Source organism: Chiloscyllium punctatum, chromosome 32 (assembly GCF_047496795.1).
Source record: "Chiloscyllium punctatum isolate Juve2018m chromosome 32, sChiPun1.3, whole genome shotgun sequence".
In the NCBI taxonomy this organism is placed as follows: Eukaryota; Metazoa; Chordata; class Chondrichthyes; order Orectolobiformes; family Hemiscylliidae; genus Chiloscyllium; species Chiloscyllium punctatum.
In genome coordinates this window covers 29,224,506-29,239,000 of record NC_092770.1, presented here as the reverse complement: position 1 = coordinate 29,239,000, position 14,495 = coordinate 29,224,506, and the positions used below count along the sequence as shown (strand labels likewise).

The 14,495-nt window shown below is 43.0% G+C and overlaps 1 protein-coding gene across 3 annotated transcripts in view; it reads right to left on the bottom strand.

Annotated features, from left to right (window-relative positions):
- LOC140458014 (protein kinase C-binding protein NELL2-like) overlaps positions 1 to 14,495 on the bottom strand; it is a 375,163-nt gene that overhangs the window by 282,159 nt on the left and 78,509 nt on the right. For all 3 annotated transcript variants that reach the window (XM_072551970.1, XM_072551972.1, XM_072551971.1), the window contains one exon: positions 12,591 to 12,693. In XM_072551970.1, coding sequence (XP_072408071.1) covers positions 12,591 to 12,693 — 103 coding nt within the window. The remainder of the gene's footprint in view (positions 1 to 12,590; positions 12,694 to 14,495) is intronic.

Below are 14,495 nucleotides of genomic sequence, written 5' to 3'. Positions count from 1 at the left end.
TTTTGTATCTTGTGATTTCTTTTTGAACAGTTTGCAAGGTAACTTGGGCAACCTAATGGGTTTTTATTTACATTATGATTTTGCAACCTAGAAAGGTAGACAATTGTACCTTAAGGTTTCTGTTAGAAGTTTCCAGACTTAGTGGGGTCATTTTCAGCTTAGAGGACACATTAATATCTCAGAGGGAGAGATTTTTGTTTCAGTTTTACTTTGTTTTGGCAATTCTGTGTAATCCTTGGACAGAAATTCAAATGCATCTCTGAGCAGTTTTTCCTGGAAGGGAGAACATAGTGAAACTAGGTTACCTTCGCATAAGGAGCCCGTGATAGACCCAGACCAGGTGTTGGAATAAAACTCTGAAGAACTCAGGTGCATGATAGCCCCAAGAATAAGCTTTCAGAGTTTCCAGGTAATTTTTTATGTTCATATTGCTTCATAAGGGCAGCACGGTGGCTCAGTAGTCAGCAGTGCTGCTTCACAGCGCCAGGGACGTGGGTTCAATCCCAGCCTTATATGACGGTGTGGCATTTGCACATTCTCCCTGTATCTGCATGGGTTTTATTCGAGTGCTCTGGTGTCCTCCTACAGTCCAAAGGTGTACGGTTTAGGGTGGATTGGCCATGCTAAATTGTCCATAGTGTCCAGGTATATGTAGGTTAGGTGGGTTAGCCATGGGAAATGCAGGGTTACAGGAATGGGGGGTGGTGGTGAATCTGGTTGGGATGCATTTCGGAGAATTGGTGTGGACTTATGGCCGAATGGCCTATGTTGGGATTCTATGATATTCCGCCTCAACATTTACACTTGGTATAACTCCCAGGTCTAAATGGTCCCCTGCATAATCTTCAGGCCTGGCCTCATGGTTCCTCCAGAGGTCATGGCTATTGACCCCTATGCCAAGCCCCAGACTGAGTAGAATCTTGCGCCAATCTGAAGACTCAAAGTGGTAACTCTGTACCTCTCCATACCTGCTGAGTTTCTGCAGCACTTTCTGACTTTGCATCTGATTTTGACCTCAGATATTGTTATATACTTTTATAAAATATACTTTATCTAACAGAACTAGCCTACTACTCCAGCTTTCTCTCCAACCATAAATGATCAGTAAAAAAGATAAGTCTATGATCATGTTCAAACCTGTTAAAATTAATGTGGTAGAAACGTGTGCGGGATTGGCTAGTGTTATTTTGTAGTACGGTGCAAAATGAGCTTTGACCCCAAAAAGTTATAATTTTATTTAAGGAGCTCTGTTCATTCACCCAGTTCATCAGTGCAAATATATATGGATATTGGTCCAAAATGATGCATTGATAGCACAAGCACTTTAATAATTTTACTTTTTTGATCAAATAAATCTGTCACATTTATTTCATAATTTGTTAGTTGATTATTTAAAGCACAAACAATTAATATATAGTAAAGTGAAGGCTCAAAACCGAAGCTAAATGGCAACATTTCATAATGCTGAGGCTTTTGTCTTTAGCCCAACAAGCCTTTAAACAGGTTAATTGGCATAATATCACACCATAGTCTGTGCAACAAGAAATAAATCTAATGAGAGTCCACAAATCGTTAGCATGGGCAGCGTTATTGGCAAAGCTCAATGTTTAAGGATCTGACAGTGCAGTGGCTTTGAACGCAAGACCTGCACAAACAGAAAAGATGTCCTTGATCATTGTGCTAATCTCTTTTCAAAGCTTTGGTAATAGGGTAAAGCAAGAAGTTACATCCATATAGTGCCTTTCACAAATTACCACACATCCTAAAGTGCTTCAAAGACAAAGAACAGGTCCTTTTTTATATGTCCATGGAATGTGGATATTGTTGGTAAGACTCGTGTTTATTGCTCATCTGTGATTGCTCTCAAGAAGGTGGTGGTGGAGGTGAGCTGTCTGCTTGAACTCCATGTTACACTGGCACATGCACACCTGTTAGGGAGGAAGGATTCCCACAGCAACAATGAAGAAACAGTGATATATTTCCAAGTCAGGCTGATATGCATCTTGAATGGGAACGTGCAGGTTGCAATGTTCATGTGTATCTCTTCTCTTGTTTTCTGAAGTGATAGAGGTTGTGAATTTGTAAGTTGCCAAAAGAGTTTTGCTGCAGGACATCTTGTAGATACTACACACTGTGATGGCGCGAGGGTGAATTGTTAAGATAATAGATGGGGTGGGAATCTAGCAGGCCGTGTCCAAAATATAGGCAAATTTCTTAAGTATTTACCAATGCAGTACTGACTCAGGCTGCCTGTGTTTTCATTTGGGGAATGATCGCAGCCAATCATACTTGATGGCAAAATCATGATTAGATATTCAGTTCTGAGAGATCTGCCGTTAAAACAAAAACTGAAAATGGTCTAAATGCTTACTCTGGAGACCTGATACAATCAGCCTGAATTTTTCTCTGAAAGTAAAAAGATGCTTTTATGGAATATGAGCAAGTTAATTCATAAACTTACTCGACTGCAAAGATTTCAGACAATGTGCCATTGGAGTTGGTGACTAATGGAATACCATCATAATGGTAAAGTATGCTATTGTAAGTTTCTCCAAAGGAAAAATTTTAAAGGGACCTAAGGGGCAACTTTTTCACGCAGAAGGTGGTGTGTGTGTGGAATGAGCTGCCAGAGGAAGTGGTGGAGGCTGGTACAATTACAACATTTAAAGCATATGGAAAGGTAATTGAATAAGAAGGTTTCAGAGGGATATGGGCTAAGTGCTGGCAAATGGGACTAAATTAGGTTAGGCTATCTGGTCAGCATGGACAAGTTGGACTGAAGGGTGTGTTTCCATGCTGTACATTTCTAGGACTCTATGACAGCACAGTAGTCTCTAAAACATGGGAGCAATGTTTGCCTTCAGTGCTTGGATGGTAAATGGATGAAATGAGTCACTTGCTACTTACAGAACTATTTCTATTTAATGTCAATTGAATGGAAATTGAGTTTGTTCAGTACAGCAGGACAACCCACTCTGCCAGGTTCTTAAACACAAGACCAGGAGAAACAAGAACACATGTAAGCCATTTCGCCCTTTGAGCTTACTTCACCATTCAATAGGATCCTGGCTGATCCGACATTCCTCACATCCACTTTCCTACCCTTACCCCATAATCCACAATTCCCCACTGATCAAGAATTTGTTTCAGCCTTAAATATTCACAAGGAGTTTGGTCCACAGCTCTCTGTAGCAAGGAGTTCCAAAGACTTACAATTCTCTACAATGTCATGTTGCGGCCGTCCAGGACATTGGTTAGTCCACTTTTGGAATATTGCATGCAATTCTGGTTGCCTTCCTCTTGGAAGAATGTTGTGAAACTTGAAAGGGTTCATGAAAGATTTACAAGGATGTTTCCAAATTTAGAGAATTTGGCCAATAGGGAGAGGCTGAACAGGCTGGGGCTGTTTTCCCTGGAGCGTCGGAGGCTGAGAGGTGACCTCATAGAGGTTTACAAAATCATGAGGGGTATGGACAGGATAAATAGACAAGGTCTTTTCCCTAGGATTGGGGAGTCTAGAATTAAAGGGCATAGGTTCAGGGTGAGAGGGGAAATATATAAAAGGATCTAAGGGACAATGTTTTCCTGCAGAGGGTGGTGTGTATGTGAAATGAGCTGCCAGAGGAAGTGGCGGAGGCTGCTACAATTAGCATTTAAAAGGCATCTGGATGGATATATGAATAGGAAGGGATTAGAGGAACATGGGTCAAGTGCTGGCAAATGGGACTAGATTAGGTAGGATCTCTGGTTGGCATGGATGGGTTGGACCAAAGGGTCTGTTTCCATGCTGTACATCTCCATGACTCTAAATTCCTCCTCATCTCAGTCTTAAATTCCCCTTTATTCTGACTCTACCCTCTGTCTAAGACTGTCCCATGATGGGGAACACTGTTTCAGCATATACCCTGTCAAGCCCCTTAGGAAGTCAAAATGTATGGTGCTGGAAAAGCACAGCTGGTCAGGGAGCATCCGAGGAAGAGGACAGTCGATGTTTTGAGCATACGCTCTTCATCAGGAATGAGAGGGTGGCCCAAGGGGGCCGAGAAATAAATGGGAGGGGGCTGGGGCTGCAGGCAAGGTAATTGGGAATGTGACAGGTAGATGCAGGTGGGGGTGGGGTGAAGGTACCAGGGAAGGTGATAGGTAGATGCAGGTGGGGGTGGGGTGAAGGTACCAGGGAAGGTGATAGGTAGATGAAGCTGGGGGTTGGGTGAAGGCAGCAGAGAAAGTGATAGGTAGATGAAGGTGGAGGTGTGATGGTGATAAGTTGGAGCGGAGGGTGGAGCTAATAGGTGTGAAGGAAGATGGACAGGTAGCACAGTTCAAGAGGGTGGTGCCGAGTTGGAGGATTCAATCTGGGATAAGGACTCAGGAGGGGAGATGAGGAAACTGGTGAAATGACATTGATTCCGTGTGGTTGGAGGGTCCCAAGGTGGAAGATGAGACATTCTTCTTCAGATGTCAGGTGGCTAGAATTTGGTGGTGGAGGAGGCCCAGGAGTTGCATGTCCTGGCAGAGTGGGAGGGGGAGTTGAAGTGGTCGGCCACAGGGCAGTGGAGTTGCTTGGTGCGTGTTCCCCAGGGATGGTCCCTGAAACATTCCGTGGGTTGGTGTCCTGTCTCCCCAATGTAGCAGACTCGCCAACTTTAAGAGCATTTAAATATTTATTGGAAAGGCATATGGACGAGAATGGAATAGTGTTGGTTAGGTGGGCTTCAGATTGGTTCCACAGGTCGGCGCAACATTGAGGGCCAAAGAACCTGTACTGCGTGTAATGTTCTATGTTCTAGTGTTCTAATATAGCGGAGACCACATCGAGAGCAACGAACACAGTAGATGAGATGTTTGAATGTGCAGGAAAATCTCTGTCGGATGTGGAAGGATCCTTTGGGGCATTAGATGGAGGTGAGGGGGGAGGTGTGGGCATAGGTTTTACCTATGTAGTGGCAAGGGAAGGTGCCGGGAGTGTAGGGTGTGTTGGTAGGGAGCATGGACCTAACAATGGAGTCGTGGAGGGAATGATCTTTGTGGAATGCAGATAGGGGTGATAAGGGAGAAGGGAAGGTGGTGGGGTTTGTTTGTAGGTGGCAGAAATGGTGGAGGATGATGCAATGGAGGTTGATGGGGTGGAAGGTGAGGACCAGGGGATTTCTATCCTTGTTGCGGTGGGAGGGGTAGGGTTCAAGGGCGGAGGTGCAGGAAGGGGAGGAGATGTGCTGGAGGGCATTGTTGACTATGTAGGAGGGGAAATTGCAGTCCTTGAAGAAGGAGGCCATCTGGTATGTTCTATAGTAGAATTGGTCCTCCTGGGAGCAGATGTGATGGAGGCAGGGGAATTTGGAGTAAGGGACAGCATTTTTACAGGAGGCAGGGTGGGAGTAGGAGTAGTCCAGGTAGCTGTGGGAGTGGGTTGGTTTGAAGTAGATGTCCGTGTTGAGTCAGTTGCCGGAAATGGAGATGGAGAGGTCCAGGAAGGGGAGGGAGGTATCCAAGATGGTGCAGGTGAACTTGAGATCAGGGTGGAAGGTGGTTGTGAAGTTAATGAACTGTTCAACCTCCTCATGGCAGCAGGAGGTGGCGTCAATACAGTCATTGATGTAGGAGAGGAAATGGTGGGGAATGGTGCTGGTGTAGCTGTGGAAGATGGACTGTTTCACGTACTCGATGAAGAGTCAGGCATAGCTAGTGCCCATGCTACCCTTTTGGTTTGGAGGAAGTGGGAGGATTTGAAGGAGACTTTGTTGATGGTGAGGACCAGTTCAGCCAATCGAATGAGTGTGTCAGTGGAAGGGTACTGGTTGGGTCAGCCGGAGAGGAAAGTAACGGAGAGCTTGGAGGCCTTCGTCATGGTTGATGGATGTGTATAGCGACTGGATGTCCATGGTGAAGATGAGGAACTGAGATGAGGAGGTGGAGGGTGTGGGTGGTGCCTTGCACGTATGCGGAGAGTTCCTGGACCAAGGGCGACAGGAAGGTGTCAGTGTATGTGAAGATACATTTGATGAGGCAGGAGCAAGCTGAGAAGGTGGGTCGACCAGGGCAGTCAGGTTTGTGATATTGGAAGAATCCTATACACTTCAATGAGATCACGTCTCATTCTTCTAAACTCCAGTGAGTAGTCTCCCAACCTGATTAACCTTTGTTCATAAGACAATCCCTCCATATCGGGGATCATCTACGTGAACCCTCTCTGAACTCAATTAAATTATATATTTTCTTAAATAAGGGGACCAAAACTGCTCACAGTACTCCAAATATGGTCTCCCCAGCACCTTGTATTGTTGCAGTAAGATGCCCCTCTTTGTTATACGACAAGCGCCTTGAAATAAGGGCCAACATTCCAATAGCCTTCCTGATTGCCTGTGTTTTTGTGGAAGCTGGAAAGCTGAAGTTGGGACACTTGCTGGATACAAACGTAAACTTTTTGCTTCCTTCAGCCCTATTAAAACAATTTCAGCTCTCTTCACCCTCTGCAAACGGGGTTTACATTGGATCGCTCACTGCCTCACACTCACCGGCTTTCTGGCACTGGTCCCTTTGTAGGGCTCTTTAGCAAAGTGATCACAGTATTTGCCGATTTCAAGCAAAAGGTCTCATAACTTGCAAATACCATTTTCATCAAATATAGCATGGAATCACAGGAGACAAGGTCTTTTTCCCTGGGGTGGGGGAGTCCAGAATATGAAGGCAAAGGTTCAGGGTGAGAGGGGAAAGATATAAAAGGGGCAACTTTTTCACATAGAGGGTGGTGTGTGTATGGAATGAGCTGCCAGAGGAAGTGGTGGAGACTGGTACAATTACAGCACTTAAAAGGCATCTGGATGGGCATATGGATAGGAAGGGTTTAGAGGGACATGGGTCAAATGCTGGCAAATTACACAAGATTAGTCTAGGATATCTGGTTGGCATGGACAAGTTGGACCGAAGGGTCTGTTTCCATGCTGAACATCTCTGTGACTCCATGACTGTAAATGCTAATGTTCAGAAGGAAGACATTTGGTCCATAATGTCTGTACTAGAATTGGACCCCAATTACAATTCGGAGATACAAGTGGATGGAATGTGGGTTCCATAGATGCCTCTTCATTCATGACATTAACAGGCCCTAACCAATTACCATGAAGGGTGAACAAAAATTGACGGTCACCTTCTGTGCCAATCTGGTTTTTCTGAAGCCAGATGGAGCAGGAATGCTCCTGAATTACTCTGGCCTGCTGCTCACCTGATCCACTGAGATCACCTTCCTTCCTGTGATTACCTTAGGACCAACCCCTTCCCATGCCCTTCCCAACCAGGGGGGAACTGTATCAGAAAGATGACTCAATGCAAACTGTTCCCAATTGCTTCAAACATCGACCATTCACTCCTCAAAATGGCTCAGCCCTCACAACGCTGAGACCAGGCACTCAGAGTAAATACCATCCAGATGGAGGGCTCATGCCTGAAACATCGACTCTCCTGCTCCTCGGATGCTGCCTGACCACCTGTGCTTTTCCAGCGCCACACCTTTCGACTCTGACTCTCCAGCATCTGCAGTCCTCACTTCCTCCCACCATCCTCCAATTGGCCAATTTGCACCAAAAGATAAGCTCCGCCCCATTGTTTCCCAATAACTGAGCACTGCCATAGAAGGTTGAACAGCACATACGAATACTATACACCACACCCTTATTTTAAAGTAGAATCCCTGCAGTGTGGAAGCAGGCCATTCAGCCCATTGAATCCACAACAATCCTCCAAAGAGTGCCCCACCCAGGCAACCCCTTCCATGCTATCCCTGTATCCCTGTGTTTCCCATGGCCAATCCACCTAATCTGCACATCTTTGGACTACAGGAGGAGACTAGAGCACCTGGAAGAAACCCACACAGACACGGAGAGAATGTGCAAACTCCACATCGTCAATATGACCATCAGACCATAAGACATAGGAGCAGAAATTAGGCCATTCAGCTCACCAATTAATCATGGCTAATACGTTTCTCAACCCCATTCTCCCGCATTCTCCCTGTAACCCTTGATCTCCTTGATACTTGAACCTTTCTATCTCAGTCTTAAATAAACTCAGTAACCTGGTCTCCACAGCCTTCAGTGGCAATGCATTCCATAGATTCCCCACTCTCTGGCTGAAGAAGTTTCTCCTTATCTCCATTCTAAAAGGTCTTTGCTTTACTCTAAGGCTGTGCCCTTGGGTCCTAGTTTCTCCTACCAATGGAAACATCTTCCAAACATCCACTCTGTCCAGACCATTCAGAATTCTGTATGTTTCAATTAGATCCTCCCTCATCCTTCTAAGCTCCATTGAGTATAGACCCAGAGTCTTCAAACGTTCTTCATATGTTAAACCTTTCATTCCTGGGACCATTCTCAGGAACCTCCTCTGAATATGCTCTAGGGCAAGTACATCCATCCCAAGATATGGGGTTCAAAACTGCACATAGTATTCCAAATGTGGTCTGACCAGAGCCTTATAGAGCCTCAGAAGTACATCCCTGCTTTTATATTCAAGTCCTCTCAAAATAAATGTCACCATTGCATTTGCCTTCCTGACTGACTCAACCTGCAAGTTTACCTTGAGACACTAGAACTCCTATGTCTCTTTGCACTTCAGACTTCTGAATTTTCTCCCCATTTGGAAAATAGTCCAGGCCTCTATTCTTCTGACCAAAGTGCATGACCTCACACGTTCCCATGTTGTACTCTGCCAATTCTTTGCCCACTCTCTAACCTGTCCAAATCCTTCTGCAGCCTCCCTGCCTCCTTAATGTTAACTGTCCTTCTACCTATCTTTGTATCATCTGCAAAATTAGCCAGAATGTCCTCAGTTCCTTTATCCAGATCGTGAACGTACAAAGTGAAAAGTTGTGGTCCCAGCACTGAGCCTTGCGGACACCACTTGTCACCGGCTGCCATCCTGAAAAGACCCTTTTATCCCCACTCTCTGCTTTCTGCCAGACAGCCAGGCTTCTATCCATGCGAGCACCTTGCCTCTAACATTATGAGCCTTTATCTTTCTCAGTAGCCTGGTGTGCAGCATCTTGTCAAAGGCCTTCTTGAAGTCCAGTCACCTCAGGCTGCTGTGAGGCTGCAATGCTAACCCCCACTGAGCCACCGTGCTGACCTTTGTTTCATTAGCATGCCTCGGCTCCTCATTAAAATGAGCAACTCCATTCACAGGATCACCAAATTGTTCTGGTGTAGGAGGAGGCCATTCAGCCCATTATCCCTGCACTGGATCTGACTGGAGATAAAAGATACTTAAAAGCTTGAAATTTAACCACAAAAAAGGGCTACATTTCTAAGTCAAATGGAAGCATTTGATCATTTCTATTTTAGGAATTTGGCGATGAGGTCTCAGAGTGAACACAAGGTACCATTCTATCATCCTGATATGAAAATTAGGTTGTTGCTGAAGGCAGTAAACACTCTCTAACAAATTACTGCTTCTTTAATCATTTCAGTTTTCAGTAATCCACTTTTGCTTTGAAAGATGCAGAGTTTCAAGTTTAAAGAGTCCATTTTCCCTGCTGTTCTTGAAGTCACTCAAGACTCATATGCCAGAAAATTACCTCTGGGATTTCCACAGCTGTCAGATCAGCAGAAACCCTGCATGTGCATTTAAACAGGGATTTCTGCAGAGGTTTATGTGCCGTATCAAGAGTGCACTTGAGAAAATCACCTGCGGCCATTTTAAACTGGAAGAGTTGGCTGGAGAAATCCTTAATAATGTTGGTGTTAGCGACAAATGAATTATTTGTTTTTAGAGTAGTAAAGTGGAACATTGATATAATTTTACTTCTTTGCAGCAGGGTGATACACAGGAAATGCGGTTTGAGGATGGTATACTGCCTGAACTCCAGAAAAAATGACAATGTAGGTACTTTGGGTACAAAGATTAATATTGGATAACCTTCCCAAATATTCAAAACATTGAACTTTATGGGAGAAGAGAATGCATCTCCTTACATCATGAGTTACTTGAGGAGCAGCAATGTATGGATTCTCCTGCCTTCTGTGCTCAGAAGTAACTCTCAGAAGTACTAGTGACTATAGTCCATTGTCTCTCTGCATAGGGATTGTTCTGTCATTTCTACTCTCCCTAAACTTAGGGTCTCCTCTTATCAGAGAACTACCCCAAAGTGCTTTATAGAAATATTGATGAAGGTATTTTTGTGAGGGTAGCATTGCAGCCAAGTCAATTGTAGGCAGCAAAAATGACAGTGGTGAGGTTGGAAATCACCATTAGTGCCATAGGTAGTGGTGAAAAAGACTTTAGCCCAGGACAGTGCGTATCTGGTCAGGATGTAGATATTGAGATGTATGCAATGCAAATATAATTCAGTGCAACATATCTGAAGCCATATGTTTGTAATGATTTTTTTTAATAGTCAGTGCACTATTACTGTAACATAGAGATGTATTAACAAAACAAAATAGCCACCAGAAACAAAACAAATGTCCCCATGCAGCACGGAAGACAGTTAAACAGCTTCAATAAAAGACAAGGTTACTATGGGTATGCTTTTCACTCATGATTGCACTCAAGTTAGAGCTGTAAAAATGATTTGTGTCATTTTCACAAGCACCTGCAAATTATGAAATAACACAATGTCAACCAGGAAGCAGACTGAACCTAAAGGTTGATTGCTAGGGCACCCCAATCTATTTCGGCTGAAGTGCAGTCTGCAGATTGCATTGATACATTCCTTGGCTTCAATATTATTCCAACAATAGCAGGTGATACCGGATGTCAAGTCATGGTGTGTGTATCAGAATGAGAGTGAATTGAGTATTACAGCTGCAAGAGTGATAGATAAATTCTAATTACTTTGATTAAAATCTGTATCTAAGGACACCTGCCAACAATTCTGCTTGTAGAGCAAAGTCTGCATCCTTTGTTGAAGTTTTATTCCTTTAACTTTTTTTCCCACTACTGCATGCTGTTTAATCACGGGACACTGTCAGTGAAGATTCAGGGAATCGGTCCTGGATATTCATAACTGTCAGCATGATGGGTTCACGGTCAGATGAAAAGTTTTACTTGTGTGTAAAAGAAAATGTCTTGCAGTGGATCATGGAATTGAAACCTTAACCTGGCAATTCCTAAAACACATTACAGAGTCACCAGGATGGCAGATTAACAATATGGAAATTGGAGAAGACTTGAGGTTTGAGATTTGAGGTAACCCTTGCAGTGCTCACACTCACTTTTCAAGTGGCAGTAAACGGTCCCATGGTGTGACTACAAAGAGCTGGGTGGAAAGGTCTCAGCTGACTTTGATCTCTCAGCTAATATCACTAGAACAGATTACCTCAGAGTTAGGGTTTCTTTGGATCTTGCCATGTGCAAATTTGTTGTTGCATTTCCTACATTACAACAGTGACTGAACTTACTTTGTTCTCTGTAAATCACTTTAGGATCTAGAGCTGTGAAAGGCTCAGCATAAAGGCAGAATGTGTTTTTAGTATTCAATAAACAAGTGTGCTTTTCAGTGTCTGCTCTTTATTCCCACTCGCAAAATCTGGCTTCCAAAATTCCCAAATTTATTGGGATATCAAGGTGATGCCTTTGCAGTGGACTATGCCACAGGGCTCAATTGTTGTGTGCCTGATCTGCTGGTGAATTGCTTAACTTTTAAAATAACTTTTGATCAGCTTATTGCCTGTCCCTTACTGTTGCTTTGACCCACCTATTGTTTTTACCGGTTTCTCTGATTTTGGTGCAGCTTTGTTCCTGACCAGATTTGCACTGCTCTGGGCTGAAATATTTTTATCTACCTCTGATGGTGATTTCCAACTGATCTTGAATAGGTACTGCCACATTCAGTCCCACAGGAATACCTCCATTAATACTTCTGTAAAGTGCCTTCCATTAGTCTCCTGATTTCTACAATACTTGTAATGGTGCCACAAGAAGAGGCTGTAGGGTTAAGGAATGTAGAAATAGCTGAACAATCTCTATGCAGACAGACAATGGGCAAGAGCTGCCAGTACTCCCAGAAAGTAACGTTGGGATGAGAAATGAAGCACAGAAGGAAGGAGGGTGCACATTAGTGTTCCTCATGTAACTCAAGAAATAGGGAAGACAGATGAAACACAGAAAGTAGAAGGGATTTTTCTGGTCTCACAGAGGCTTTGATGTTAGACTTTGGCCAGATTCTATCAAAGACAATGTACACATTTATAATAATTAGAAATAATAAGGGTTGCAGTACTGTGTTAGAAAACCATGTTACACTTTTTCACCGCTCCTCTGGACCATTGAATGTTCATTGGTACAATAACATCCTCAGCTCACAAATAACTCAACTTGAGGAATAGCAGAGAGTGGAAACTATACAATTCTCTAGTGAGCCACAAGAAAAATAAGACTCCAGCTGCTGTGTACCACAGAGTTGCTGTTTACAAAGCGGCATTGTCAGCTGGCTTGAACTTTGATTTATTGATTGGGTCAAAAATTTAAAACAAAAGTGAGAATTCGTAATAATGGAAAGCTTAAATTGTTCTAACATCTTGAGTTTCATCCCTTCACTGAATTATAGTGACTTGTAATATCATTTAAAGTATCAATTAAAATCATATTTTACTCACGTTGGCATTCCTTGCAACATTTTCCTTCCGTGTAGACTGGAGCATTACCTGGAGGACAAATCTCAGTGGGGCACATCATTCTCTTGCATTGGACTGTTCCATTCTGAAGAAAACAATGTCATGTTATTTAAAGACTCTCTTCATTATATGTCAACATCAATGCATTATTAACGGGGATAATGAACCATGGCCAATTCATTCCGACCAAGTGCTCTGTGTATCACTTGGGTGTTGAGTTCTTAAATTGGTAATATTGCAAAATAATTTGCGCCTGGCTGAAAATCTCACTGACAACAAAACAATTGTACTACATCTCTTCTGAATATAATTTCTTTCTCACTTAACATAGATAAGAAAGGAAGAGGGATCATTTTATAACTCAAATAACACTGCCTATTTTACCGTACGTTTTGCAATTCATAATCAGGAAGTAAAGGATACTTATTCCATTGCTGTAACTTTGATGAAAGTCAAAGCACCCCATTTCCAGTGCAAATTAGGCTCTCACTAAAATTACATGAAGGTTATGGTGGAAATTTTGAGTAAAGTTTCGAGATGATGAATTGTTTTGTAATCAAAGTGGGATTAAAGTGATAATAAAATTTACCACAAAATAAGTAACAATTTTGGCCCAACCTTTAGTTGATGACTGGCCTGCTGGTCAATTGGTGTCAATATTAGAGGGTTTTGCGGTGCATTGGTAGTGTCCCTACCTCTAAGCTAGGTGACCTATGTTTAAGTCCCACCCTCTGGAGGTGTGTAATAATGCATCTGAACAGATTACTCAGAAAATATCCATAACTCCAGTGTCTACTTAAAGTTAGGAGTCAGGTAGTTTTTCGCCATTCGTTGCATACAATGTTTAATTGATGTCGCTAAAATCCCCACTCGCAGGATTCTAAAGGCTCCATTACATTTCATTGCTTTTATTAATACAATTCAACTGAAAACTCATTGCAAGGGTATCAGATAAGGACAGAGAAGTGGCACCATCTAGATTACTCTTACAGAATGCTAGCATGAACCTGATAACTGAAGGGTCCCCTCCTGAGCAGTCCCATTTTTAGAATCCACGTCATGAAATCAGCCATGTAATTTAAATGAGACTTAAATTCAGCAGATGTTGAGTTTCTGTGAATTTTAACAATGCTTTAGAATAAATTTCTCTTGCAGTTGGTTTCACCTGCAGAACTGGCCAATGTGATCAGGTGCAGTTACGAAAGGAAGTTGTTAAAATGGTTCCTGGACTGACCTGGAGCTCTTTCTGTTGTTAAATAAATTCACTGCTTTCTTATCAGTTCCAGAATGGATTAACCATATTGCTGAATCCTACTGGTAGTCCTCATCCTTAAGAAAAAGGCTCGGGGACCTTGGTTTTATGTCTTTATTGCATTAGTTTCCAACATAAGAATGTTCCTCACACCCACTACTCCTAAAGCCCATTCTATAACATTATCTCATCTGGGCTTGATGTCCCCACTGCCCTTGCAAGCTCTTTGCCTTTTACATTTTAGTATGATGTCACCATTTCAGATGCTCAAACCATTTCAACCCATTCACTGGTTGTTATGCTTGCCAACATACATACACAACGAACCTAAAATCTTCATCCTTTTCCTCTAGCCCTTGCACGGACATTGGTCAAACAAGACATCAAGAATACTGGGATTTTTTAAGAGAACCCTATCAGATCCTACAAGAATTGGCAGGGTAAATGCAGGAAGAATGGTCCCAATGACTGCGGAATCGAGAGCCAAGGGCCACAGTCTAAGGATGCAGGGTACGCCATTTTGGATTGAGGAAAGAAAATTCAGCACCAGAGGTCTAAAGTGTCAATAGCTGGCCACTTCACTTTAAATGTAGAGTTCATTTGATAATTACTAATCTGATGCAGCCAAGTTAACA